General features: G+C 46.1%; 1 protein-coding gene across 3 annotated transcripts in view; it reads right to left on the reverse strand.

Moving 5' to 3' along the window:
- LOC146775920 (anillin-like) overlaps positions 1-25,714 on the reverse strand; it is a 284,167-nt gene that overhangs the window by 182,571 nt on the left and 75,882 nt on the right. For 2 of the 3 annotated variants that reach the window (XM_085639581.1, XM_085639580.1), the window contains exons 6-9: positions 10,571-10,752; positions 9,881-9,991; positions 8,624-8,750; positions 7,702-7,821 (exon numbers count right to left, since the gene is read on the reverse strand). In XM_085639581.1, coding sequence (XP_085495707.1) covers positions 7,702-7,821; positions 8,624-8,750; positions 9,881-9,991; positions 10,571-10,752 — 540 coding nt within the window. The remainder of the gene's footprint in view (positions 1-7,701; positions 7,822-8,623; positions 8,751-9,880; positions 9,992-10,570; positions 10,753-25,714) is intronic. The other variant, XM_085639582.1, reaches the window with a different exon arrangement.

Consider the following 25,714-nt stretch of genomic DNA (forward strand, 5'->3'; position numbering starts at 1 on the left):
GATAGCACCAAATGGTTTACAACCTTCGAGTGGGCTTGTAAAATGAGGAAACTCAGCCAGAAGTATTGCAGTGCTCTCCTCTGGGAAAGGTTTTCAGGAAAGTGTAGGGCTAGGCTGACACTGAATGAGGCACATGCAGAGTCCTTATGAAGGACACTACGATTGAGGGCTTTGGAATCACCACTGAGGAATACAGGATCTGGTTAAGGGAAACTCGTTTGTAATACCTCAAGTCAGACCTGTGAAGATTGTCGGCTTCCCAGTCAAAACAATAGGTGGCTGGTTAAAAGTTGAGGTGCAAGACTATGATGGGATGAGATTTATAATCTTACCATGAAAGAGCATCTGTTGAGTAACTGTGTTCCCGAAAAGTTGCATCAGTACTTGGTGGAACTAGGTCCAGCCTCCCCCGAAAGAATTGGGCAAGAAGGCTGACCACTGGGCCAAGACTAGGGTAATCAAGACAACTCAAGGTGGGGTTGACCAAAGAAAAGGGGCTGCTAAGCACCATCCTCCCCTTGCCGCCCCCCCCCCGGCAAAGATGACCAATTGAAAAATAAAAATGAAGAGTCTTCTATCTAAAGGCCCCACAAAACCTGTTCAGGTGGGTGTGCCCGAGACGATACACAGACCAAGGCTAAGTACCAGGGTAAAAACTGGGATCCCACAAAACAATGGGAACCAAACTGGAGACGCCATCTGTCCCAAAAACAGTCCCCCTAGTGCACCTGCCGTTACCCCTATACTGGCAAGTCTCCAGATGGGATCCCTGGTGTGTCTGGACCAAAACAGAGACCACTGAAGCAACACTAATCAGAGAGGGGTGGGTATAGCTTCCCTGTGTCTGGCAAAGTAATCTGGAGAAATACAGTCAATAGACAGATATTAATGAGGTTACAGTTGAAGCACTGAGAGATACAGGTGCAAGTGTCACCATAGGGACTGAAAAACTGGTATCTCCAGGACAGTATTTGGCTGGACAGACTTATCCAGTCACTAATGTGGATAATGTGACCAAGATTCATTCCATGGCTATGGTGTCCTGGGAGTGGGCGTTAGTGGCCAAAAGAAGGTGGTGGTGTCCTCTGCAATTCCCATTGAATGTCTGCTAAGGAATGATCTGGAGTACTCAGCATGGGCTGTGGTAGAGCCAAGTTCCCATGCAGCCACCCTGGGAGTCTGAAACAGTGTCCAACCCTCCAAGAGAAAAGGGTAGGATGTCTGGTAAGCCAGCTCCTGACCAGCCACAAGCTCAGGTTCCCTCTCCTCAGGTAGAAGCCCTGTCAGCCTCAGAGGGAACTGAATCAAAGGAATTGGGTCTTACCTGCCGGAGCTCCTAGCTTCATGGGGACCCTCTAGGGAAAAGCGGTGCCAAGGACAAAGGACCTGTCCTGCTCTTGAAAACCTGAGACAGCAAGCCGCTGCACCAGAAAAGGGAGATGTAAGAGGCTCCCACAGGAACTATTGGGAGGAGGGGCTCCTGTACAGTGAGGCCAGAGACCCTAAACCTGATGCCTCTAGGACAGTGGTAGTGCCTCAGCAGTAGAGAATTTTTTTTCTTATTGGCCTGTGACATCCCCCTAGCTGGGCATCTTGGCCAGAGCAAGACTGAGTAGGCTAGTCAGCCACTTCTACTACTCAAACATGTCCCAGAAGATAAAGGAATTTAGTAACTCCTGTGCTACCTGCCAAGCCAGTGAAAAAGCAGGTGGCCACCCACAGGACCCCCTTAATTCCACTTCCAGTGTTTGGGGTTCCGCCTCGGGGAACATTAATACTGGTAGTATTGGATCATGCTACCAGGTACCCTAAAGCTATACCCCTTAAGACGGTCACTGCTCTTGCAGTTGCCCGAGCCCTCTTTAATATTTTTACTAAAATGGGTTTCCCCAAGGAGGTGGTGTCAGTAACTTCATGTCTGGGTACCTGAAAGCAATATGAAATGAATATGGTGTGACCTAAGTTTACGACCCTCCATCATTAATAAACAAATGGTTGAGTTGAGAGATTCAACAAAACCACAAAAGGTGTGATCATGGGACTCCTTGACAAACTCAGGAGATGGGATGTCCTTTTGCCATGCGTGCTTTTCACTTAGAGAAGTGCCTCACAAGGGAGTAGGGTTTCCCCCCTTTGAACTTCTGTTTGGGCATCCTGTAAGAAGACCACTGTGTCTGGTTAATGAAGGCTGTGAGTGATCTCTCAGAACCTAAACAAGACATTGTGGACTATGTACTAGGCCTACATTCCAGGATTGCAGAGTACATGGGAAAAGCTCTCAAAAACCTGGAGGGCAGCCAAGAGCTCCAGAAGCATTGGTATGACCAAAATTCGGAACTAGTGGAATTCCAACCAGGGCAGAAGATATGGGTTGGAGACTATGGCACCTAGGACCTTCCAGGAGAAGTAGAACAAGTTATAGACAGTGTGACCAAGTTAAGGAGAGCATCAAGAGCTGAATTCAGCAAGATGCTGGAATTGGGAGTCATTGTACCTTCTGAGAGCCCCTGGGCCAGCCCAGTTAGTCCCAAACATCGTTCCAAGAGTGGAAAACCAGAGCTGATGTTTTGTGTGGACTATAGGGGCCTCAATGCAGTAACCAAGACAGATGCACATCCAATTATTATAGTGATTAGCTAATTGACCGGTTCGGGTAGGCTACTTTCTCAGCACCTTTAATTTAACATTAAGATACTGGCAGAATGGTTAGAACCCTGGAGAAAAATTTAAAAAACAGCATTCTCCACCCCAGAAGGGCATTCAGTTCAAGGTTGTGCCCTTTGGATTAAGGAATTCCCCTGCCACCTTTCAGAGATTGGTGAACCAGGTCCTTGCAGGGTTGGAAACTTTTAGGGCAGCACATCCAGAGTATATTGCCATATATAGTTTCACTTGGCAGGATCAACTTATCCATCTTACGAAGGTCCTGAAGGCTCTGCAAGCCTCACTATCAAGGCAAGCAAGTGCCAGATAGGCAAGGGCACATTTGTATACTTGGGCTACCTTGTAGGGGAGGCCAAGTTCAACTTTTACAGCCCAAGATCCAGACAATTCTGGACTGGGGAGCTCCAACCACCCAGACCAAATTAAGGCATTCCTTGGCTTGAATGGGTATTAGAGAGTTTGTGAAGGGCTAGAGTTCCATTGTGGCGCCCCTTACAGAACTTACCTCCAGGAAGATGCCAAAGAAAGTAAGCTGGACAGTGAGCCGTCAAAAGACCTGACACCCTGAAAGAAGCAATATGCTCACCCATTCTTAATGCTCCAGATTATTTAAAAGCAGTTCATAGTGCAGACTGATACCTCTGAGCATGGGATAGGCGAGGCTCTTTCCCAGAGCAACGACTATGGCCATGACCAGCCTGTTTCTCTCATTAGCAGGAGGTTACTCCCAAGAGAGCAGAGTTGGAGTGCCATTAAGAGGGAAGCCTTTGCTGTGGTTTGGTCCAAGAAGAAGCAGAGACCATACTGGTTTGGTACACACTTCCTTGTCCAAACCGATCACAGGCCTCATATGGCTAATGCAGATGAAAGGTGAAAACCTCAAACTGGTGAGGTGGTCCATCTTCCTACAGGGTATGGACTTTACAGTGGAGACCAGACCTGGGACTGACCATGCCAATGCAGATGGCCTTTAAAGGTTTTTCCACTCTCTTGGGAAAGGTTTGTCTCATTCTTTCGTTTGGGGCAAGTGTAGGAAAGTGCCCCTTTTTGACATGGTTGCCCCCACTTTTTTCCTGGTATCTGACGCAATTTTGACAAAGTGCTCTGGGTTCCTGCGAATCAGGTCCCCAGTGCCAGATCTTTCCCTTAACTGTCCAATTGTTTCCCAATTGGCAATACCTTTAGCACCCCCTATAGGAGCCTAGAAAATGGTACCCCTGGTTCCTAAAGTATGGAGTACAAAATAAGGTCTCAAGAACGCAGCATGTATTGTGACCCCTCCACACCAATATGCAAACTACCTTTGCAGGCAGCGCGCCATGGGGCGGAGAAGGGTAAAAACATGGCACATCTCCTGTGTGCCATAACTGCAGACATTGCCCGCAGTATAGGTAAGACACCCCTATAGCAGGCCTTACAGCCCTAAGGCAGGGTGTACTATACCTATACTATGTGTGGAAATATCTGCATGAGCAGATGCACCCCTGTGATGTCTGGAAGCCGATTCTTAGATATTACAAGTGAACGGGGGAGCCATTTTGAGCACATGTGCTGGACACTGGTGTTTACGAGTTCCCCAGCTACATGATGGCTTCACTGAAACTAGAGGCCTGGTATCAAACATATCGTATTCCTGAGCCCACACCGATTCCAGTGATGGATTTATTAATGCATGCACCAAGAGGGTGCCTTATAGGTCCCCCCCCCACCCTGAAAACCCACCAGCTACTAGTGTGCTGACTGATGCAGACCAGCCTGCCACCAGACAGGTTTCAGACCCCTCCTGCTGGTGAGAGCCAATGCTCTGTGGGCAGAAACAAAAGCTTGCTCTGGCCAGAGGTCTTTTCACTGCCTCTAAGCAAGATGGCTAAAGTAATTAATATATCAAGGCAGAAGCCTTAAAAAGGACTCTGCTGCCTTTGATTTGCGACCAAGGGCATTCCCAGACTTGGGAAATGCCACCCCTGTCCTGGGCTCAATTGGCACCAGGACTGGTGCGAAAATTAGATAGTTAGGATGCCTGCCCCCCTCTAAGCCTAGTACCACCTCTAAGGTGGGTTAACAGATGTGGACATCTTTGAGAATTCCACCATCTTGATTTTGGTGGAATTAGGCTTTCTGGGTCTGGGTCATGGCCATTTCCCACAGGTATTGGTTCTATAGAGGGCGTGGACACCCTAAAGGTAAGTAGCCCTTTGGCTACTAACAGTCACTCCCTGTTGCACCCCTAAATTAAGAATTTAGATGGCACCTCTGACAGCAGGAACAGATTAATTGTATCGTGAAAAGAACACCAAGGGCCACAAGAAAAAGAGAATTGAAGACGGCCGTGGACTTCTGGTGCCAAACCCTGCCTGCAACAAATCTCGACCCAGGACTCGTGCTGCAGCTGACCAGCTTCCAAGAACACCGGGAGACTACCAGCCCTTCAGAAATCACTGAGCAATCTTCCTTTGGCATAGAGGAGCTACTCCCCTGAGGTTTCCAAGCACTGGATCGCAAAGTCCAGTGTACAGTGTTGCCACTCCCAGGCCAAACCAAACACAGCAGGCGCTCAGAAAGAGTCCACTATAGTCATGAAGGTCAGATCTGTCCCCTTCAACAAATGAAGACACCAGGACCAACCGAAGCCACATAGGACCAATACCCAGGCCACCGGACTCCTTCCAGAAAACAAACCGTGAAAGTCCTGTCTGACTCCAATGCCTCAAAGACCAAGCAGCCATCGAGGGAGTTCAGCGCTACAGAGACCTACTTCCAGAGTGGCCCAGCTGTCCTGATTTTGCACTCTCAACTGGAGAGACCGGCGACTGCAATGTTCCAAGGCGCACAGAGCCCAGAGGACTTATTCACTCGGTAATTAAATGCCCCAGCCTTGGTAATGACCAACTGGGAGCCCTTGTCCCCAAGTCCCCCTTTGTATCCTGTTTCTAGGTGGACTCCCTTCACGTTACCGAAGTAGCACACAAAATTGGCAACGCGACCAGCACATCTGCACCCAGACACCCCAGGGCAGATAAGGAGGATCTACTGGTAGTCCATTAGACCGTGGCCCACTATGACTCCAATTCCCGTAGGAGACCCCCTAAAATCGTACGCAATTAACTGTATGCTACAAATGCCTTTTCTTCCATAGGAAAGAACTGTGCATATAGACACAAGTGAAGTTTATACTTACCTGCTAAAAATCAATATCTTGAAAAGTACCAACTTGGTATCGAAGTTCTTGGTATTAAAATTTATACAACAATTACTTTTCTAAATTGGTCTCCGATTTATTCCTGACTGCGCCCCTCATTTATTGCCGGTGTGTTAAATGCTTAGCACTACCCTCTGATACGCCGAAACTACTCGCCCACACTACCATAAAAGAGCATATGAGATACCATTTGTGCCTCTGTAAGCCAACTGGGGTTTGCTTGGATTATTTACATTGTGTACCTCTTTTTGGTCCACTAAGTAAAGAGCCAGCTTCCTACACATGTAAAGATGGTGAAAATTATCAACAATAAATTCTGGAAGATAGGAATTTGAAGCATTTATAACTATCTACAGCCACGTGTGAATTCTCACGACACGAAGTAAACTAAAAAAAGTTGGCTTTCATTTAATTTGTCTTTGATGTTTTCCAGATAGCCATACTGAAAGAACACAGCAGGCAAGAAAGATGGGTACAACAATGCTCTACTTATTAATGGAGAAGCTCATGAAACAAGGAATCCTACTTTTTTTTGCGAGAAACTCACTTAACGCCATAGAGATTAAACAGCTTTGTGTCCTTTGCTGTGTTTGTTGCAGAGGTCAAGTGAGAAAAGGAAGGGGAACATGAATCTGTCCACTGCTGAATGGATTGGCAGGCACAGTAAATCATTTCCTATTGAATTCACATACACAAGACACGAAGATGTAGATGGGATCCAGGCTCTGCTTCCTTGACGTGTCGACCACTCATTAAAGAGGGATTCAATAGAACTTCTTTAAATCCAGCGGAACTGAAAATAAGTCTAGTTGATTGGATTTTTTTTTTTTGTTCTTGCTAGATTCATATGATCAACAAACCAGTTTTGACATCGGGAAGAAAAAGGCTTCAATGTTTTTCAACTTTAAGAACTAGAAGAACAAACTGAGTTTACTTTGTGGGGGAAGCTGTTCCTTTGGTAAAAAAAAAAAACTGGGTGAGAACCAAGGAAAATTTGCAAAGACAAATTTAAATCAAGTCACTGTGTGCGGTGATCTACAATGCTACTGTGAGCCATTTCACTTTGTGAAGTCTGTCAACCTTAATCAAATTCAATGTAGGCTAGATGTGTGTGTTTGCAGTTCGAAAGGCAAGTGCTTTCATCGACTAAAAGGTGAACAGTTTCTTTTTCCAAGTGAAGAACAGTTGCTTACTTCGTTATTAACTTATGAATCATTTCCGGTTTGTGGTACTCAACTCACTGAGTATGCTACTCAGTTTTTTACACGAGAATATGCTAACGTCTATACGCAAAGTATTATCGACACTTCTGGACACTTCTGCATTTTCTTCCCAGTTTAAATAAAAATTAATTGTAAAAATAACACCAAGTATTTGAGAAACCGTAACTTATCATTTGAACAAGCAGTGTAATGGTTGTGTACAAGTACTCTGGAGCATTGCCTGTATGAAAAGTGCAGTACCAGAATAGCAAATAGCAATAACCCAACTAGTACTGTTCAGGTCCCTCAAGACGCTTCAATGGGCAACGGCAGCAAGGTTAGGCCCCTCCAAATACTTAGCTAACGCATATCTGCACCAAGTAGTCTACCAACAGCCCCCCACTCTAGACTACTCATTAGGGGACTGCAAACCCCATCCAGGTTTCCACAACACCATAACCCCATTCTCCCTCTATCCTCACTCAAGGCTTACAATCACAGTTATTGGTGATCACCTCATTTGCCAACACGTCACATGTTGTCCTTGATTACCTCCTAAGCTTGCTCTACCAGCTCTCAAACGTTAGGTATACGACTAGCATAGGTTCCATACTGTTCCTAGTTGCACAGCCTTACTTGAAGCCTTCTGAGAATTGCTTGAAATTGAATCACCATCTTCAGAACTTGTGGATGGGATGGTTTCAGATTGTGATGCAAAGGTGACTTTGCGAGGCGAGCTGGTGCGGTTCTTTGCATCTGGAGGGAAAAAGGCCATCATTTCGCTAAAAAAGGCTGGAGTTCAACATACACCACATTGGTACAGTCCCACCAACCTTATACCCCTTCCCAGGTCACTTCATGTTGGAGCTAGCCCAGAAAATGAATAGACAAATCTAACCCATTTCAGTAATCGGAGAGGGGATTAAATTTAGCCACCATAGAGCACAAGCCAAGTGCACAAGGGTTTTCCACGTCCTTTTACGAGCTAAAGTAGTTAAAGTACAAACCATGAAGTGAGTAATAAAGGTCAGTCATGCTTACGGCAAGTATGGGAAACGCAGTCAAGACACTACACAGCATGCTAGAGTAAGCTACTGATACCATAAGAGAAGTAGCAGTGAATCGGAGCATAAAGTATAGACACCTCCAGTATTTGCGGTGGAACTGGCACATAGCACTGAAGATTTGTACAGAATTTCATGATGGAGTGATGTAACCCTGTGTCCCTTCAAAACCACAACAAAACAGCTGTGGAGCAAACGCAAAGCATGTAAGAGGCACTAAGCAACCCTATAAGGAGCTTAGCAACAAGTACATAATTGTTCCAAGTACAGGTGTTGCCAATGAGCAACGTTCTCTGAAACGTCATGAAACAGCCAGGTCAGAGTGGCTCAAACGTACACCTAATCAAATACCTATCCAGCTATTCATCCACTGAAACAAACTCTGCAGATAACTAAGTTACTATTGTGAGATCTGAATGCTATCTTGCTAGACTAAGGTACCTCAGACATCACTATTCACTTGTTCATACTCAGAATACATGAGATGCACACACCTGAAACATTCTCTGAGGAATAACTCTTCAAGCGAATTTCCAGGGAGGAGACGCAGCGCTCCTCAGACACGTTACTGAGGGGATCATCTCCGAGGATGTCCGGAGTGGAAGAACCCATGTAAGATACCTAGAAATAGAGGGAGAAAGAAGAACAGTGTGAGGTAAAGGATTGGTACAAGCTATAGGAGGTCAGACAGTCAGAGACAAAGCAATCTCCTAAGATTTTAGATCTAAACAAACAGTGCGTCATTTTAAGCTCTAATCAGACAAATAATCTACGCAGTTAAAGGAAACGTGCATCCAAAATATCACAGGAAACATCCTAGTAATATTTGCTTTGCAGGCCATTACTTCAATACCCACATCTAGAGTTTAGTGGAGGTGAAATAAGCTACCAGTGAGTAAGGAGATTCAGAGCTAAAAGAAAGAAGAAACCTAGTATCAAAATTTGTCTGAGGTCCTGCGGATAAAGGCTTTATTTTACACAATGGAAAATGGCAAATGCAATACGCCACAACAAATACTAATTAGGGGAACAGCAGAATAAAAGCAGAAAGGAACAAATTAGTAAAGTATTGGCATGTTACACATCAGACAGGATGGTGGAGTAGTGGGATGGTTAGTGAGTGAAGAGGGCCAAGTGAACCAAGGCCATAAGAGAGAGCAACACCCACTGTAGAGTACTCTGTACTTTGCAGAAATGAAGCATTTTTTGCTGTCCCTTGGCGTGGTCTTGCAAGCTCTCAGCACTAAGAGGCACCTGCAGGTTAGTGCAATAAAGTCCTTGGGTCCAAAACTATGCCAAGCCACTGAGAAAACCAGCGTCTACCCCTCATGACCAGTGCCATGTACCAATGTCAATGAAACACAATGGCCTCTATGGGGGCAGGCATGCCAATGAAATCCATACATTATGGCATAGATGAACATTCTAACCACTCATTAGGTACAGCTCTAGCAGCAGTAAAACCATGGAAAGAAGCAGCACAAGAAAATGCAATGGTACTAATGAGGTCTGTGCCAATTCCATCTCAAGGGTATTTGTGCAAGTTAAACTCAATACCAGAGCCAACTGATTTCAATGAGTGCTTCCTAACATCTATGCCCCACCAAACCCAAAGGACTAATGCTTTGGCCTCTGCACAGTCGATTAGCGTATGGATTTTGTTAGTGTCCAATGGTGCATGTTGTATGAAAGAAGCAATCAAGCAGATCCCTATGTGACTAACCCACACAAGTGTCAATGTATTTCCTCACCATTTCCAGCGGACTCTTCGGTCTGGCGTTCTGCTGCTTAGTCATCGCCTTCACCCATAGATTCTTGGGATCGAATGTTCTACAAAGCAATGCTATCTCTGCCTCCCGCTCCTGCAAATAAAACAAGTATTGAAAAGGGATCAAACTGAATCCACCTCTATCAATACGATCATAAGCTAAAGTAAGCCTGCCATTTGAACCACTACACAGCTGTACAAATATATTGGGAGCTAAAAACATGGCTTGAACAACTAAAATGCTGCCCCCCCCCCTCCCTTTCTCAAAGGTGCTAACCAATCTAAATCTTAAAATACTTTATGCTTTTTCACTACTTTGTCCCAATTTGTACCTCTGCATACATCGATGCATCTTGAAATGTATCTTCCAGAGACCTGAGCTCTAGCAGATCTCCCAGTACATCTTGACTTTCATCTACAGCACAGACAAAGGAATACATTAAGAACAAGCGTCCTATAGGATGCAATTGGTTTTAGAGGTGCAGCCCAATTGATGGACTGCATCTCCCAGGTGCCCCCCCTTTCCCTTATTAACATCACAGCCCTATCAACTCCTGATTTTAATACCTTCAACTGATACCAACTAAAGTATGTAGTTGAGGAATTGGGTGCTGCATATTTGGTACCCCCATCATGTACAAACCACAGGCAGACATGGGGTTTTGACAATTACCGTTCGCAGGCGGATGGCGCTGGATAGGCTAGCTGAGGCCTGCGGCTGATTGAACAGTTTCATACAAACAGCACTGGTGCCTTCAGTTTGGATCTTCACAGGTTCTGAAAGAGAGGCTGGCATTGATTCTGGAGTCATCCGCTTCTCAAACATGTCAACAACTGATTTCACTACCACCTGGTCTGTGAGAAGAAATCACCAGAGAAAACAGTTAGCACAAATGTTAGGTTAAGCAGAGAAAGGAGAGCCAAGTGGGGCAGAGGAACAAGAAAGGAAGGAAGAGTACTGCTTAGAACACAAATTAAGCAGATATTGCATTCGAATAAAAGTAGACAGACCAGGCTCACAAACAAATGATAAACGCTTACAAAATGTTCTTTGTGAGCACGCCCAGGTTGAGGCCAGCTCCATGTTCAGGACTCTAAAGTGTTTTGTTGCATTTTAAAATTAAATTAGAATTGAATTGATTAGTTTTAGAAATGGGATCTCTGGTTGGCCAAGGCTTGCGCCAAAGCCAGACAGAGACCACCACTCTAGTCAGGGCAAGGGAGTTACACGCCGAAGATAACCCCTGATCACCCCCTTAGTAGCTTGGCACAAGCAGTCAGACTTATCCCGGAGGCAATGTGTAAAGCGGTTGCGCAACACACACCCAGCAACACCACATTGGGCACACCACAAAAGGAACTCTACACAAGGTTATATAAAAATAGCCTTTGTATTATCATAAACACATAGAATAGTAATCACACAATATACTCTGTGCCAACTGGCACTAGGTAATATTTACAGGGGATTATATACACATGACCGGGCCACTTGGACCACTGTCAGAACCATCACAAGGTGAACTTAGTAAAGGTAGAACATATAATAAACGTAGAACACAACCAGTAATTACTGGCAAACTCTGTACTTAGCATTCCAACCTGCAACATAAATATTATGCACAGTATCACATTAGGTGTGCAATACATTCTGCGCCAACCTCATAAGCCTAAACATATTAGACCATAACCTCCTAAGCATAACTCATAGAATGCAAATTACCTCAAACATAAACCACATTAGAGGCATAAAACAGGATGCGTAAAACATAGTACCTGAATCACATTTCCTAGCACCACACAAATCACATTAGGGCCTGGCGCCCTACTAACCTCACAGTCCCCCTGGCCAATTGGCCTTCTCAAAGGGGCTCAAATGCCCTATGTCCAAAATGTCAGGGCGGCTGCCAACGCAGCAGAATTTGCAATTGCGCTGGGGCAGAGGAGACGATCTCACTCCTATCTCATTCAAAAATGCCCCCAAAGAACTGTTGGCCTAAATGTAGCAGCTGATGCCAATTGCCGTGCAGCTGGGAAGACTGAGGCCTGGCACCACTGTGCCCTCCTGTCCCCCTCAGGGACTCTATAAACAAATCTGCGCCAAAATGTGGCAGTTGCCTGCTGTATGGCAGGGCAGCTGTAGACAAGCAAATAGGCCCTGGCACAACTGTGCCCTCGGGGCCTCACTGCGGCTCTCTACATACGCTTGCCCCATTGTTGCAGTTGCCCACTGGCAAGCAGGGCAACTGTGAAAACATGGCCAAACTGGGAGGCGGCACGGGCCCCTATTGGCCCTCAAAGAACAAATATCCCCCATCGTTGGAGCGGCCCACTGTCCGGCGGGGCTGCTCAGAATCCACACAGAAATGCCAGAGTGCCGCGTTAGCACCAAGAACAAAGAAGGGAGCCCCCCCTCACCGGGGCTCTGGGGACTCGCTGGTCTCCTTTTGGGCCGCTCCAGATTCTCCTCCGGGTAGACAACGCTGCCCAGTTTCACCCGGTCCCTCTCCCGGGACCGGGACTTCTCCGGGCATACGCAGGACTTCCCTTAGCTCACGGGTGCCCCGCTAGAATTGACGGTCTTGGCCGTCCCTCCTCACTTCACCTGGGCCCCCTCCTGGGACCCAAGACTTAGTTGTAGAGCCCGCTAGGCTCCGGCCTTCCAGCTCCTTCGGGCGAGGCCCCACCCACGTTCCAGGCAAGGTTGCTTGGCTTCCTGCCTTGCGATCAGGGCCACGGCAGTGATTATTCTCGGCCGGGCCAATGCGGAGTGGGCACCCGTTCGGATAAGAAAATCTAAAGCGGGGTGGGCACCCGCTCTAAAGGCACCATAAAGCGGGGTGGGCACCAGCTATTTCAAATAATCATTAAGCAGGGTGGGCTCCCGCTAGGCAAGCACAATGGGGGATGGGCTCCCGCCGAACATAAGGAACACGCATTGGCATAGCCAATAGGTCTCGCTTTTGGGACCTTCTAAGTATTTAGTTATGCAGCACAATATCCTTGGTGCAACACCATTAACTGTTGCATGGTAAAACACTTACAAGGTCCCAAAGGCTTGTTGCGGTTTTTGTGGTACTGCAATATATAGGGATGTTATTTGTCACAGTTTGAATTAGATCATTGATGACACTATTGTTCATAGGATCACAATGTCTCCAGTGACTAACTTCTTGCTGCCCAGGTCGTGCCGAGGGGTTCCTTTTCCGGTGGTTCTCCTGTCCTGTTTGAGCCGAAGGTCCTGCTGCAGTGGTCTCCTCCCTTTCCGTGGTTGTGGGTGTGGGTGTGGGGTTGTGGGTGGGGGGGTTGTGGGTGTGTGTGGGTGGTTGTGCTTGGGTGTGGTTGTGTGGGTGTGGTTGTGTGTGGGTGTGGTTGTGTGTGGGTGGGTGTGGTTGTGGCCACTTCTGTCCCAGAAGAGCTTTAATGCTCCGGAAGTCATAGCTCAGCCGCTAGAGAACGACCTGTGTTACTGTGTTATGAATTGCAAATTTAGCCGCTGTTTGTCGTGGCTCGTAGGATTGCGGATAGAGGCCGCGGTCACGATCGCCCACGAAACTACAGCTGTGGAAGAAAGGCAAGACCTGAGCAGCGGGCTCTACAGCGTCTCTAACCGGGTCAGTGTTCAGGGGCAAGCCACCGTGAGAACCTGGGCTAAAAGATGGTGCATCAGTGGGCAACAAAATATCAAAACGAGCGTGATAGCTGCTTAATGCTTTGAGCATTATCCCCGGGTCGCAGAATTTCGAGACACCAAGGCAAAGATGAGGGTCTCCCACCTCAGTTTTTCTGTTTTAAATTACAACAGGTGGTGCCTTCTCTAGCACTTCACTTCTTGCGGAAATGTCTTAAAAAGTGTCTGGGAATATGATATTACTTTGTAAAGCTCAATAAGCAAGTTGCATGGGTCATAACTTATAATACTTAACAACCACTTTATCGAGGTTAGAAAGTGATACACATTTTAAAGGTAATCTGACCTGCAGTACAAGGAACCTTATCCAAAGAACTTTTTAAAAATGTGTATGCATAGCAGCATTGACAACAGACAGAACGAAAATGTGATTTAAAGACACCTTTATAAGGGATGAAGGAATTGAGGGAGGTTCTTACATAGAATCTTGAAGTATCTGGTGAATGTGTTTTTTAAAGCACACTGGACAATGCGTAATCAGTCTTTCATCCTTTTCCTTTAATGTCTCAAGACAGACTGTTTTTGCTTACACAGTGACTTGTGTTTAGAACTGTAGGGCTATCTTAGGGTGCCTGCTCTCTCAAAATTGATCGCTTTTATGTAATTGAAACACTGGCGACGAGGATGCTATGTTCCAGAAAGAACAGGGGAACCACAAGAGGCTAGAACGCTGACTCCCCATGCCAGCTGGCTTCACTGGAAGTACATTTTGAAAACAATTATGGCATTGCGCTGCCCCTGGAAGCATATGACGCTGAAAGCTGGCGGTTCGCGCATGCACGCTCGCGTGAACGCAAGCTTGTCGCCAGCCTGCAGCACTTTGAAAACTCACCTACTAAAGTCTCTCCGAGCAGCGCATGAGCGCTGACTCAGCGAGACATAAAAACGCGGGGTGGGCACCCGCTGCTGTAGGCATCACGGGGAATCCCTACGATTGGGATTCCCTCTCAAAGGGGCTGCAGCAAAGCGCTGCGCGGCCCACACGCTCTTCTGGGGAAAATCCAAATAAAGCGTGCACAGGGCGCAGGATCCTGCACAAAGTCCTGAAGGATAAAAAAATAAAAAGCAAAACGTCCCTGATGCATGTGCGCGCGCAAGCTGTGGCTGGCGGTAGCATTTCCCCCCCCAGCTTTTTAGCCAGCTTGCTAGAAAGCGCAACAAGCACGCTCGCTTGCACGCGCATCCCTTGCGTGTTTTAGCGCGTCATTGCGATCACTTTCACTTTCACAGCGATCGTGATGACTTTCGTGGCCAATGCTTGTAACAAGAAGCGAGGGCTGTGGAAAATGTTAAAAACAAATCACAGTTAAATTAATCCTAGGTCAGATTTCAAAAACCACAACTTCGGTTGCATGTTCGGTAATATGCAATAGCTGCAGCGAAATCCAATCATTGTTTGCATAAGTCAATACTATAGAACCTGAAACTTCCAATAAAACTTTCAGGGTGCATGGACGCAAAAGGCTGTAAATAGATTAGGATCTGGTGGCTGAAATGCGTTGCTCACCTGTGTTTCTTTTAATTATTCAGCGCTCTACCCCGTGCCTGGTTACATGCTTTGCCACACTTTACCTGTTGCAATCATTTAAAACAAGCACTTTCAAAGTTGTGTTTCTCTCACACGCTTAGAAGCCCGCAGCACTTGTTCTCTCAGGACAGACCTCTCCACAGCGCGTAGCCCCCTCCCCCTTTCTGGTCACCACTCCTAAGAAGTGCAGGATAAGCAGACACTGTCTGCCAACCGCCACATGCGCAGCCTTTAAAGCGCGTGCTGCGGTGACATGCAACTGGGGGAGGCTGCCCCACCATCCTTCCCGGGCTGCGACCACCACCCTGCCCGAAGACATTTCATCACATATAAAGCTTTCAGTGGCTCTGAGCTCGTCTGTTGCCAGCTCCCTATTAGCATCTCATCCGGCAGGGGATACACATGCCCGGCTTTCGAGGGGGAGGGGCATTTTAATGTTGCATCTGCAATTTTCATTGCAGGCAGTCTTAGAAAAATGGTTGCATGTGATTATGAAGATGCATGGCAGATAATCTATTAATCAGAGTGCACGTATACCTGATTGGCTTGTGTGCTATGGGGTTGTATGTCTGTTTGTATGTGTGCAGTAATGCAAGTACATGTGGTATGAGTATATGAGGACGCCTGTAGGCATGTTGCCCCATCTTCCTGTGTGCATGTATAAGTCATTTATATCAATACGTGCATGAATTTTGTGTGTTTGCGTGCATGCTGGCACAATGCAAGAACTAACCCAAATACCTTTGTTTATAGTTGGTTCTTATTGTTTTATGATCTATTTAGAAAATATACAGCAACATCTGCTTATTGCTGAAGTAGTGAGTCAACAGTTTTGATTTGGGGCAGGCCAATGGATCTGGTCTTTGAAATCTGATAAGCATAACCAGATTATTAAAACTCAAAATCTGACGAGACATTAACAGTACAGTGTAAAAAAAAAAAAAATCTAAGGCCGCAAAATGCTAAGAATCCTTAAACCGCACCAATATACAATTTGTGACTTCAATTGGTTTTTTGTCATCAGTGATGTTACATGAACAGAGTTAATGAGCATTGCATTGCTAAATGTTACCTTTACGGCTAAAGCTGGTTAATACGCACATAGCACCTTTAAAATATTCCGTCTAAATATCGGCAAGGAATAGCCTGTGGCCTAAAATTGATAGCTCAGCAAAGCAGGCACATTGTTTAGCAAGACATTGCTTCTAGGTGCTTATTTCCTATCCAATTAACTCTCCAAGTCTTCTAAAGTGGACAACGGAAACAAGCATTGCCATAGCCAATAGGTCTCGCCTTTGGTACATTATAAGTGTTTAGCCATGCAACAGTTGATGTTGTTGCACCAAGGATATTGTGCTGCATAACTAAATACTTAAAAGGCCCCAAAGGCGAGACCTACTGGCTATGCCAATGCTTGTTCTAGTTTGTTGGACAAGTACCATTGAGACATATTTGCTCATCACCACACCCATAAAGATATTCACTCACCCAAACAACTGTTATAACATGTAGTTTTAACTTCATATACCTACTAAATCAACTATTCACACATCTTTGGGCAGTCACACACCCCCCACCGAACCCCACACACATTCACTCTCCCATAAAAATACTCAGTTAACTAATCAATAACTAACAGACCTTTACATAGCTAGTAACCAACGGGTGCAGCAGTTTACACAACAACTGACAAAGTGATACAAATATTCACACAGTTTAGTCACTATCCAATATATTTAGTGAGACACTATAAATTAGTCAATTAGTCAAGTAAACAGTCAATGACACTGCTACTAAATCCTCCATCCAGATATTTATATATCCACTCATTCTTCAATGCAAATTGCTATATATATATATATATATATATATATATATATATATATATATATATATATATATATATAAATAAAATACATATTTAAATAACAAACCAAACCACATTCACTGGATGATGTCATCAGTGATGTCATCAGTGATGTCATCAGTAATGTCACAGACCATGTCATGAATGATGTAACATGTGACATCATCAGCAGTGGATTGCGGGCGCGTGAGATGTAGATAGTACAACTAACTATATCAGAGAAATTTCAATGGTTTTGTTCGAATGAAATGTCCAGCTAACTATAACACCCCTAAAACCTATGTTTTTTTCAGTTAATTCGTAAGGTTTTTTTAAATGCGAATTCCTAACTATATCAGGCCTGAAACCTATGGTTTTTAAAGTGAATTCAAAGGTTTTGTAAATGATCATTTTTAATGTATTGTTATACTGATTTTTTTGATACTGATTTACTACATTTTTTAAACTATTTAGATATTTTATTTTTTTAATTACATTATAATTACATTATACATTACAAAATATACTTTCTCAGAATGAATTACTTTAGTTTAAATACTTTGCAAATAGGCCATAGACTTTTAAGTACAGTAGTCACAGTTGTTGCAATGGGCAACACAATTTCAAACACAATGCAACATTGAGCTCAATGTGAATCTCTAGTCAAATGCAATTAGTTACTTTATGGATTACTTTTCTAACCACAGGAATGGATCCTAGATTCAGTCCTTGGACATCTCCTGCAAACAGTTGAGTAAAAGCATTTTGGTTACAGTAGTGATTTTTAAGGAATATTATTGTATTTTAAAAGATGACACTTAGAAGTTTTTTCACATAGAATCACCAAGGTTATCCTATGGCAGAAAATTCACTTAGCAGGTAAGTAGTGTTATCGTTACTTTTTCTTACTCCGTGGTGGATCCTGGATCCAGTACTGGTGAATCTCATGTAAACAGTTGAAAGAATGTGTTTAAGTCATTCAGACGATTTTTTAGGAATATTTTGGGTTTGTGAAAATAGACACTTGAAAACTTTTCTGGTGAAAACCACACAATGGATTCCTATGGAAGGAAATACAAGTTACTGGTAAGTACGCTTAGAATTACTTTTCAGGGTCAGTACTGGGCTAAATGATGCAGCACTGGGTTCTCTCCTGATAACAGGTGAGTAAATCGGAATTCGTAGTTCGGCTGATTTTAGAGGAATAATTGCACAATGGTGAAGAATGGGGGCGGGGCCTGGGCTGACATCTGTGCAAACACGCCCTGAGGCGCGTTTTAAGTTTGGGGAATTAATTCCTCTTCAATCCTGAGGTCCCCTGGGGGCCAACTAGTCCACCAGGTACCTCCAGTATGCGCCAGGGAGCTGGGTTGCAGAGGTGTTCAGAGGCCACGCCCCTTTTTACAACACTCTGCAACGCAGCTCCGTGGCACTTACTGGAGGTACCTGGTGGGCTAGGGGACCTCAAGATTGAAGAGGAATTAATTCCCCTACTTAAAACGCGCCACAGGGCGTGTTTGCAGAGTGCGCTTGTGAGGGGGCGGGCCTAGGGAGGATCGCGTCTTTTTTTTTATTTAATTTTTTGAGAGGGGGACTGTGTGGCCCCCCCTCCTTTTACTTTTTTTGTGGCCCCGGGGACGCCATCCCCCGGGGCCGGCCATTCATTTCTTTCTTTATTTTTTTGTCCTTAATGGGGAGGGGGGCCGCGTGGCCCGCCCTCCCGGGCCACTTATGGCCCCGGGGACCCCATCCCCCGGGGCCTGGCTCTCGTTTGGGACCGTGAGGGGGGGCCCCAGTCACCCCACGGTCCCAGCCGGCTCCCCGCCACCTGCGGGAGCCGGCATTGCTTTTCCACATGGGGAGCAGCTAACATGCCAACAATGAAGCAAAGCAGTATGCAATGACCGGGTGGGAGCCGCAAGGCTCCCGCCCGGTCAATGTAAACTACAGTGTCTCGGTGGTGGACACCCCGGGACACTGCAGGAGCCGGCCCGGGGGTGGGGGGGGGGGGTGGGTGGGATGGCGGTCCCCGGGGCAGTGTGGGGTGGATTGGGACCCCCCCCCACACTTTTTTCATTATGCCCCCGGGATTTGGTCCCCCCGGGGGCAAATTAGCATATTTCGCGCGGGAGCCCGTGCTGAATTTCTTTTATATATCGGCAGGCTGCGCGCACGACATTTCATTTTTCGGTTTCTTGTGCCTCGGTTCTACCAAGGCACAAGATGGCTGCCAACACTTCCCGATTCAGAGTGTTGGCAGCCAATTAAAATTCAGCTCGTGATCGGGAGGGTGCGCGGATTCTCCGAGGCCATAGATATATATATATATATATATATATATATATATGTGTACTTTTAACTGTAATTTTCTCTGGAACTACTGAATGGATTTACACCATTTAAGCAAAAGGCACGAGTCTGAACTAAGGACTACCTCTTTGCCAAATTTGGTGTAATTCCGTTCAGCAGTTCGGGCTGTAGCTGCGGCTAAAGGTCCTATGGGAAAATCCATGGAGAAAACGCGTTTTGGGACCCCCCTTTTTTCTCGGCCCCCGCTTGACGAATCACCGTGAAACTTTCCGGATAGGAGCTCACCGGAGCTGGCCAAAAATTTCGCGAAGATTCGTCAATTGGCGCCAAAGTTATTCCAAATAGAATGTTGCGGATTTCTCATGGGAAATGGGTCCCAACTATATCTACTTACTGGCGACCGCCAGTAGGTAATATGTAATATATATATATATATATATATATATATATATATATATATATATATATATACACACACACATACACATACACACACACACACATATATATATATATATACACATATACACACACACACATGTATTTTTAGGCACTAGAATCTATACGATCAGGTAAGTAGGTTTCAAAATAAAAATACTTTCACGTTTCTAAAGTGGACCGTGCAATCTTGGTTGTATGACAAAACCACACATACAATTATATTGCATGGCTTAACAAGGTGGTCTTTACTACGACTGTCTTTACCACGCATGCCTTTACAACGTATTTTGTTGTAAAGAAATTGTTGGTAAAGGCATACGCGTGGAAAAGGCTACAACCGAGGCCCCCGCACTGAGCAATAAATCCTGCCCCAGTCCTAAAAATGAGCCGATCCTCCCACCTTGAGCCCGAAAACTGGCCCATAACCCCCCCTAAAACCCTGACACCAGCACTAAAAACTACCAGACATCAGCCCTCCCACCCTGAGCCCTAAAACCAGCGCCCAGCCCTAGAAACCACCCCTAGATTTCCCCCCCCCACCAGCCCTTAAACCCGGCTCCCAGCCCTACTTACCTAGTGGTGCGCCGATCCTGCCTTATCCTCCTTCCTTTCTCCCTGCCCAATACCTCTGAATCTAGAGCACTGATTCCCTTAACCATGCATAAGGGTGGTAAAGCATGGTTCCACCCGCGCTGTAAATGCAGCTTCCCTGCAATTTTCATAGGCTGAAGTGTTATGCTATGGGGGAAAAAAATACTGCAATCAAGTTCTTGATAACGACTTACAAGACAAATACTCAGGACTTAAGGGGAGGTACAAGGCAGCACCCGCAGGTCACTTCTAGCAGCACTAGGGCTGCCGGGTGTAGTGGTTCAATCTAGCGTCGAGGGCCCAATGTTAATCAATGGGGAGCAGTCCGGTCGAAAAGAGGCTGCAGGTTTGAACTGAGCAGTCAGTCTGAACCAACAGGTAGGCTCAGATCTTGTGATGCTTGGGGATACTTTTGGTCTTCTCCACAGATCTGGGGCGATAAGTGCAGAGGTATTTGGAGGCATAAGGTTTGTCACCAGGAGCACTCGCAAACAAGGAGGCCTGCAAACTGAGGCATCAGGCAGTGGCAGTGAGCGCACGTCCAAGGTGGGCTTAGTCTCTTGAGGGCTGGGGATCACGCTGGCACTGCTGGCTCACTTCAGCACGGGGTAGGCAGCACAGGCGCAGTGGTGCTTTCCGGTGTTTGGTTTTTGTGGTCTGGAGTCCACTCCGGTCTCTTTGGGAGAGTGCAGGACAGCAGCTCCGCTGCCCAACGGGAGTTCCTGGTTCGATGGATGAAGTTCTGGCAGTTCTCCCCAGCTTTTGGAGACAGAGCAAGTAGTCTTTGGTGCAATTGTCGAGGACAGCAGACAGGCTGGCGCCAAGTCAGTTGCTGTCTTCTGTTCTTGCGACTCTTCACATCAGTCTTCTTTCAGGTTGACAGGATCTGAATTACTGGTGCCAGGGGCAACCCTAAATATTGGATTTAGGGGGTTAGGGGAGTAGCCAATGGGTTACTGACCCCCGAGGTCATTACAACCCCTATATGACCACTTCCTGTGAGATGTGGGCATAACCCTGTTATGTTATTTATATTTAATATAGCGCACAACTTACCCAGGGGCATCTTGGCGCTGTAACGGAAACAAGTATTAGTGATGGGAAAAAGAGTTTAGAATAGATTAACTTTAAGAAATTTCTTTAATTTATAGTAGTTCGTAAAAGTGCGAACGTAAAGAGAAAGATTGTTCCAATAGAAAGAGAAAGGAAGGAAAAAGACTTTCCTCCACTGCGAGTCAGACGAATGCGCGGGACACACGATAACGACTATCACGTGATCTTAGGCTACAGCTAGGTGTGTATGCTTGAATTTTTTATTTGCACATATAATAGCCCTTTCCCTTTTAGGGCATTATAGCTAAGGGAGCAGATCTTGACACCTTTTTTTTTCCACTGGAATCCAGTGCAGTTCCTTCAGCAGCGGGGCCGAAGAAGTACCCGAAGGACAATTGAGAACGAGCCTGGCCGCAGTATTTTGTACTACCTGAAGTTTGGCAACTAGGGTCTCATTAGCAACCACCAAATGGGTATTGCCATAGTTTATCCTACTTAATACTAAGGCTTGAACTAGTCTTTCTGGCAGAAGTTGGAAGATAGGGACCTGTCCCAGAGTTACTAAGTTTGCCATCACAAAGATGGCAGACTGAAATTTTGCATTCAATTCAGGTAGCCCACCTTGGGGGTGGAACTAGCCTGAAGGTGAACACGCCTCTGAATACTAATTTTCCCACCTTGTCCAGGCGCCAAACAAGCCGGGGGGGAAGGGGGAAGGGGAGGTAGAATCCTCTACTGTGAGGGAAGCCAGATTCGCATATCCAAGGCGGTGGTGGGCTCTCTGAAGCTCCCTGCCTTCGAATGCTCATTTGCAGGTCATCCTGTAGGAGGGTGTGTAAACACCCTCTGCCAGACAGACTGTTTTTGACCTCCTGAGAGCAAACGCCCTCACCACCTAGGGGTCAGAAACTAGTCTACAGTGGCAGCTGGCTAGGATCAGTCAGTCAGCACACCAGTAGTTGGTATGTTTTCAGGGGGCACCTCTAAGGTGCCTTCTGGATGAATATATTAATAACTCCATCACTGGAATCAGAGTGGTCTTATTAATAGAGATGTTTGATACCAAACATATGTGGTTTCATTGAAGCCATCATGTAGCTAGAGAACTCATTTTCACCAGTGTCCAGCACATGTACTTAAAATGGCTGCCCTGGTCACTTGTACTGACAGTAATGGAATGGATCAGTGCTCATGCAGATGTGTCCACACATGTAGTATAGTGCACCCTGTCTTAGAGCTGTAAAAACTGCTGTAGATGTGACTTCCCTGTCTGCCATGACAGCACATACCGCATGCAGCGTAGGTTGTGTGTGCCAGGTTGTGTTTTTACTTTTGTCCGCACCAAGACATGCAGCCTGCAGCAACAGTCTGTATACGTTTGGCGAAGGGTCACTTGGGGCGGCACAATTCATTCTGCAGCACTTGCCCTAGGTACCATTTAATAGGGATTTACAGAGTACTGAAGGTATTGCCAATTGGGGAAACAATTGGCCAGTTTTGGGAAAGAGATCTGGCACTGGCAGGAATCCCGTTGAAATTGCATCAAATGCCAGGCAAAAAGTGGGGGTGAACATGTCAATAAGGGCACTTTCCTACACAAACAACACCCAAATCAAAGGAGAATGAGACTAACCTTTCCCAAGACAGTCTTTATCATACAAGTGTAAAAACCTGAAAAGGCCATCTACATTGGCATGGTCAGTCCCAGGTTTGCAGTCCACTGTAAAGTCAATATCCTGTAGGGAGAGGGACCACATCAACAGTTTGGGGTTTTCACTTTTCAATTGCATCAGCCATATGGAGAGGCTTGTGGTCAGTTTGAATAAGGAAGTGATAGCCAAACAAGTATGGCCTCAGCTTCTTCAGGGACCAGGCTAGTGCAACGACTGCCCGCTAAATTGCCCTTCAATGCTGCTCTCGGTGGAGTAACCTCCTGCTAATGAAAGCAACAGGTTGGTCATGGCCATTATTGGTTTGGGATAGGACCGCACCTATACCATGTTCAGAGGCTTCTGTCTGCACTATGAACTGCTTATAATAATCTGGAGCTTTTAGAGTGGGTGTTGAGCACATAGCTTTCTTCAGTGTCAAAAGCCTTTTGACAGCTCACAGTCCAGTTTACCTTCTTAGACATTTTCTTGGAGGTCAGTTCTGTGAGGGGTGCCACAATGGTACCATACCACTTCACAAACCTCCTGTAGTACCCAGTCAAGCCAAGGAATGCCCTGATTTGAGTCTGAGTGCTTGGAGCTACCCAGTCCAGAATGGTCTGGATTTTTGGTTGGAGTGGCTGAACTTGGCCTCCACCTATCAGATGGCCAAAGTATACAACTTTTCCCTGCCCTATCAGGCACTTTTTTTCCTTGATAGTGAGGCCTGCACTTTTCAGAGCTTCAAGGACCTTCCCAAGGTGGATACAGTGATCCTGCCAAGTGGAGCTGTAGACAGCAAGATCATCCAGATAAGCTGCACTAAAGGATTCCAATACAGCAAGGACTTGGCTCACCAACCTCTGCAAGGTGGCAGGGGCATTCTTTAATCCAAAGGGCATAACAATAAACTAGAAGTGCCCACTTGGAGTGGAGAATGCAGACTTTGCTTCAGGGGTCAAACCCATCTGCTAGTACCCAGATGTGAGAACAAAAATGTACTCTGATACTTGGCTGCCCTTAACCTGTCAATCAATTAATCTGCTCTAGGAATTGGATGTGCATACATTTTTGTCACCATTGAGAACACTATAGTGCACACACAAAAACCAATTTCTCTCTCTTCACCCTCAGAGTGAGGCTTGGGAACTAACACAACAGGACATATAGGTGGTCACCAGTGTCCACATCATGGGTACACCAGCTACTCTGACCAGGGGGTCAGAGAGAAGAACTCAGCATACTGATTTAGGACTTGCCTGCAATCAGCCTACTATTGTACTCCATCAACAGAACCATCTTTTGAATTGCTGGAAAGGAGATCAGGAATAGGTTAAATCTCAGCTTCCATGAGCATGGTCACATCAGCTCGTCATAGTAAGGCTACAGGCAGTTGACATTTACAACCCTTTTGGGATATTTGCAACTGCCAAGATCCACCAGATACGTGACCGCCCCTTTTCTTTCAAGAACAGGTTAGGGCCCACTCCACTTGTCACAGGCTCCAATAACTATACCTTTTGCCCTGGTTTGAACTCAACCATGGCAGCCTTTTGGCCATACCACTGCTTCTGAAGCTCTTCGCTGGCCTGAAGATTTTTGCTTGCTTCATGTACTCAGTCATCCTGGAGTGAAGGCCAAGCACATAATCCACAATGTCTAGTGTTGGCTCTGGAGAGGCTTTTCCCATCCTTCCTTCACAGGACACAGAGGACCACTAGCAGGATGCCAAACAGATGTTCAAAAGGGGGGGGGGGGGGGGGGGGAGAACCCCACCCCCTTCTATGGCACTTTCCTGTAAGCAAAATGCAGGCATGGAATCAAGACAGGTGAATTTTCTCCTGAGTTTTTCAGGGTGTCCACCAATCATGCCTTTCAATGTCTGGTTACATCTTTCAACCATGCCATTGGCCTGTGGGTGGTAGGGGGTAGTTAACTTGTAAGTCACTCCACACTTCTCCCACATGTTTTAAGCATGCAGACACCAAGTTGGTAGCTTTGTCTGATACCATCCCCTTAGGAGAGCCAACTTTGGTAAAAAATACTAAGGAGGGCCTTGGCCACTGCAGAGACGTGGTTGACCCAAGGGGGAATAGCTTCAGGATACCGTGTGGCATGTCCACTAACACCAGAATATAGCTGTTCCCAGAGGCGGTTTGAGGGTCTAAAGGGCCAACAATGTCGACCCCTACCCTTCAAGGGGTACCCCTACCACTGGAAATGGAATTAAAGGGCCCTTTAGGTGGCTTCCTGCCTTACCACTGGCTTGGCAGGAGACAGGACTGTCAAGAGTCCCTCACCTTCTGGGACATCCCTGACCTGTAGAAGTGATTGAATAATTTACTTCATGTTTTATCCTTACCAAGGTGCCCCGCTATAGGGATAACACGGGCCGAAGTGAGGAGAAACTCTAAACTTCTGACGTACTACCACTATCCTTGTTGCACCAAGTCTGCGGTCTCTGGCCTCAGTGTATAGGAGCCCATCCTCACAATAGACCATGCGGCTCCCACTGATATCACCATTTTCTTGTGCAACAGGCTGCTGCCTCAGACTTTCAACAGAGGGACAGGTTTCTTGTTGCAGGCACAGATCCATTCTAGAGGGTCCCCCTGGGCCCAAGAACTCTGCCGTGTAAGGCCCAATCACCTCAAGCACAGTTCCCTCTAGGGCTAACCGGGCCTCTTCTTGAGAAGGGGGTTCAGAGG

The sequence above is a fragment of the Triturus cristatus genome, chromosome 12 (genome assembly GCF_964204655.1).
Source record: "Triturus cristatus chromosome 12, aTriCri1.1, whole genome shotgun sequence".
Lineage (NCBI taxonomy): Eukaryota > Metazoa > Chordata > Amphibia > Caudata > Salamandridae > Triturus > Triturus cristatus.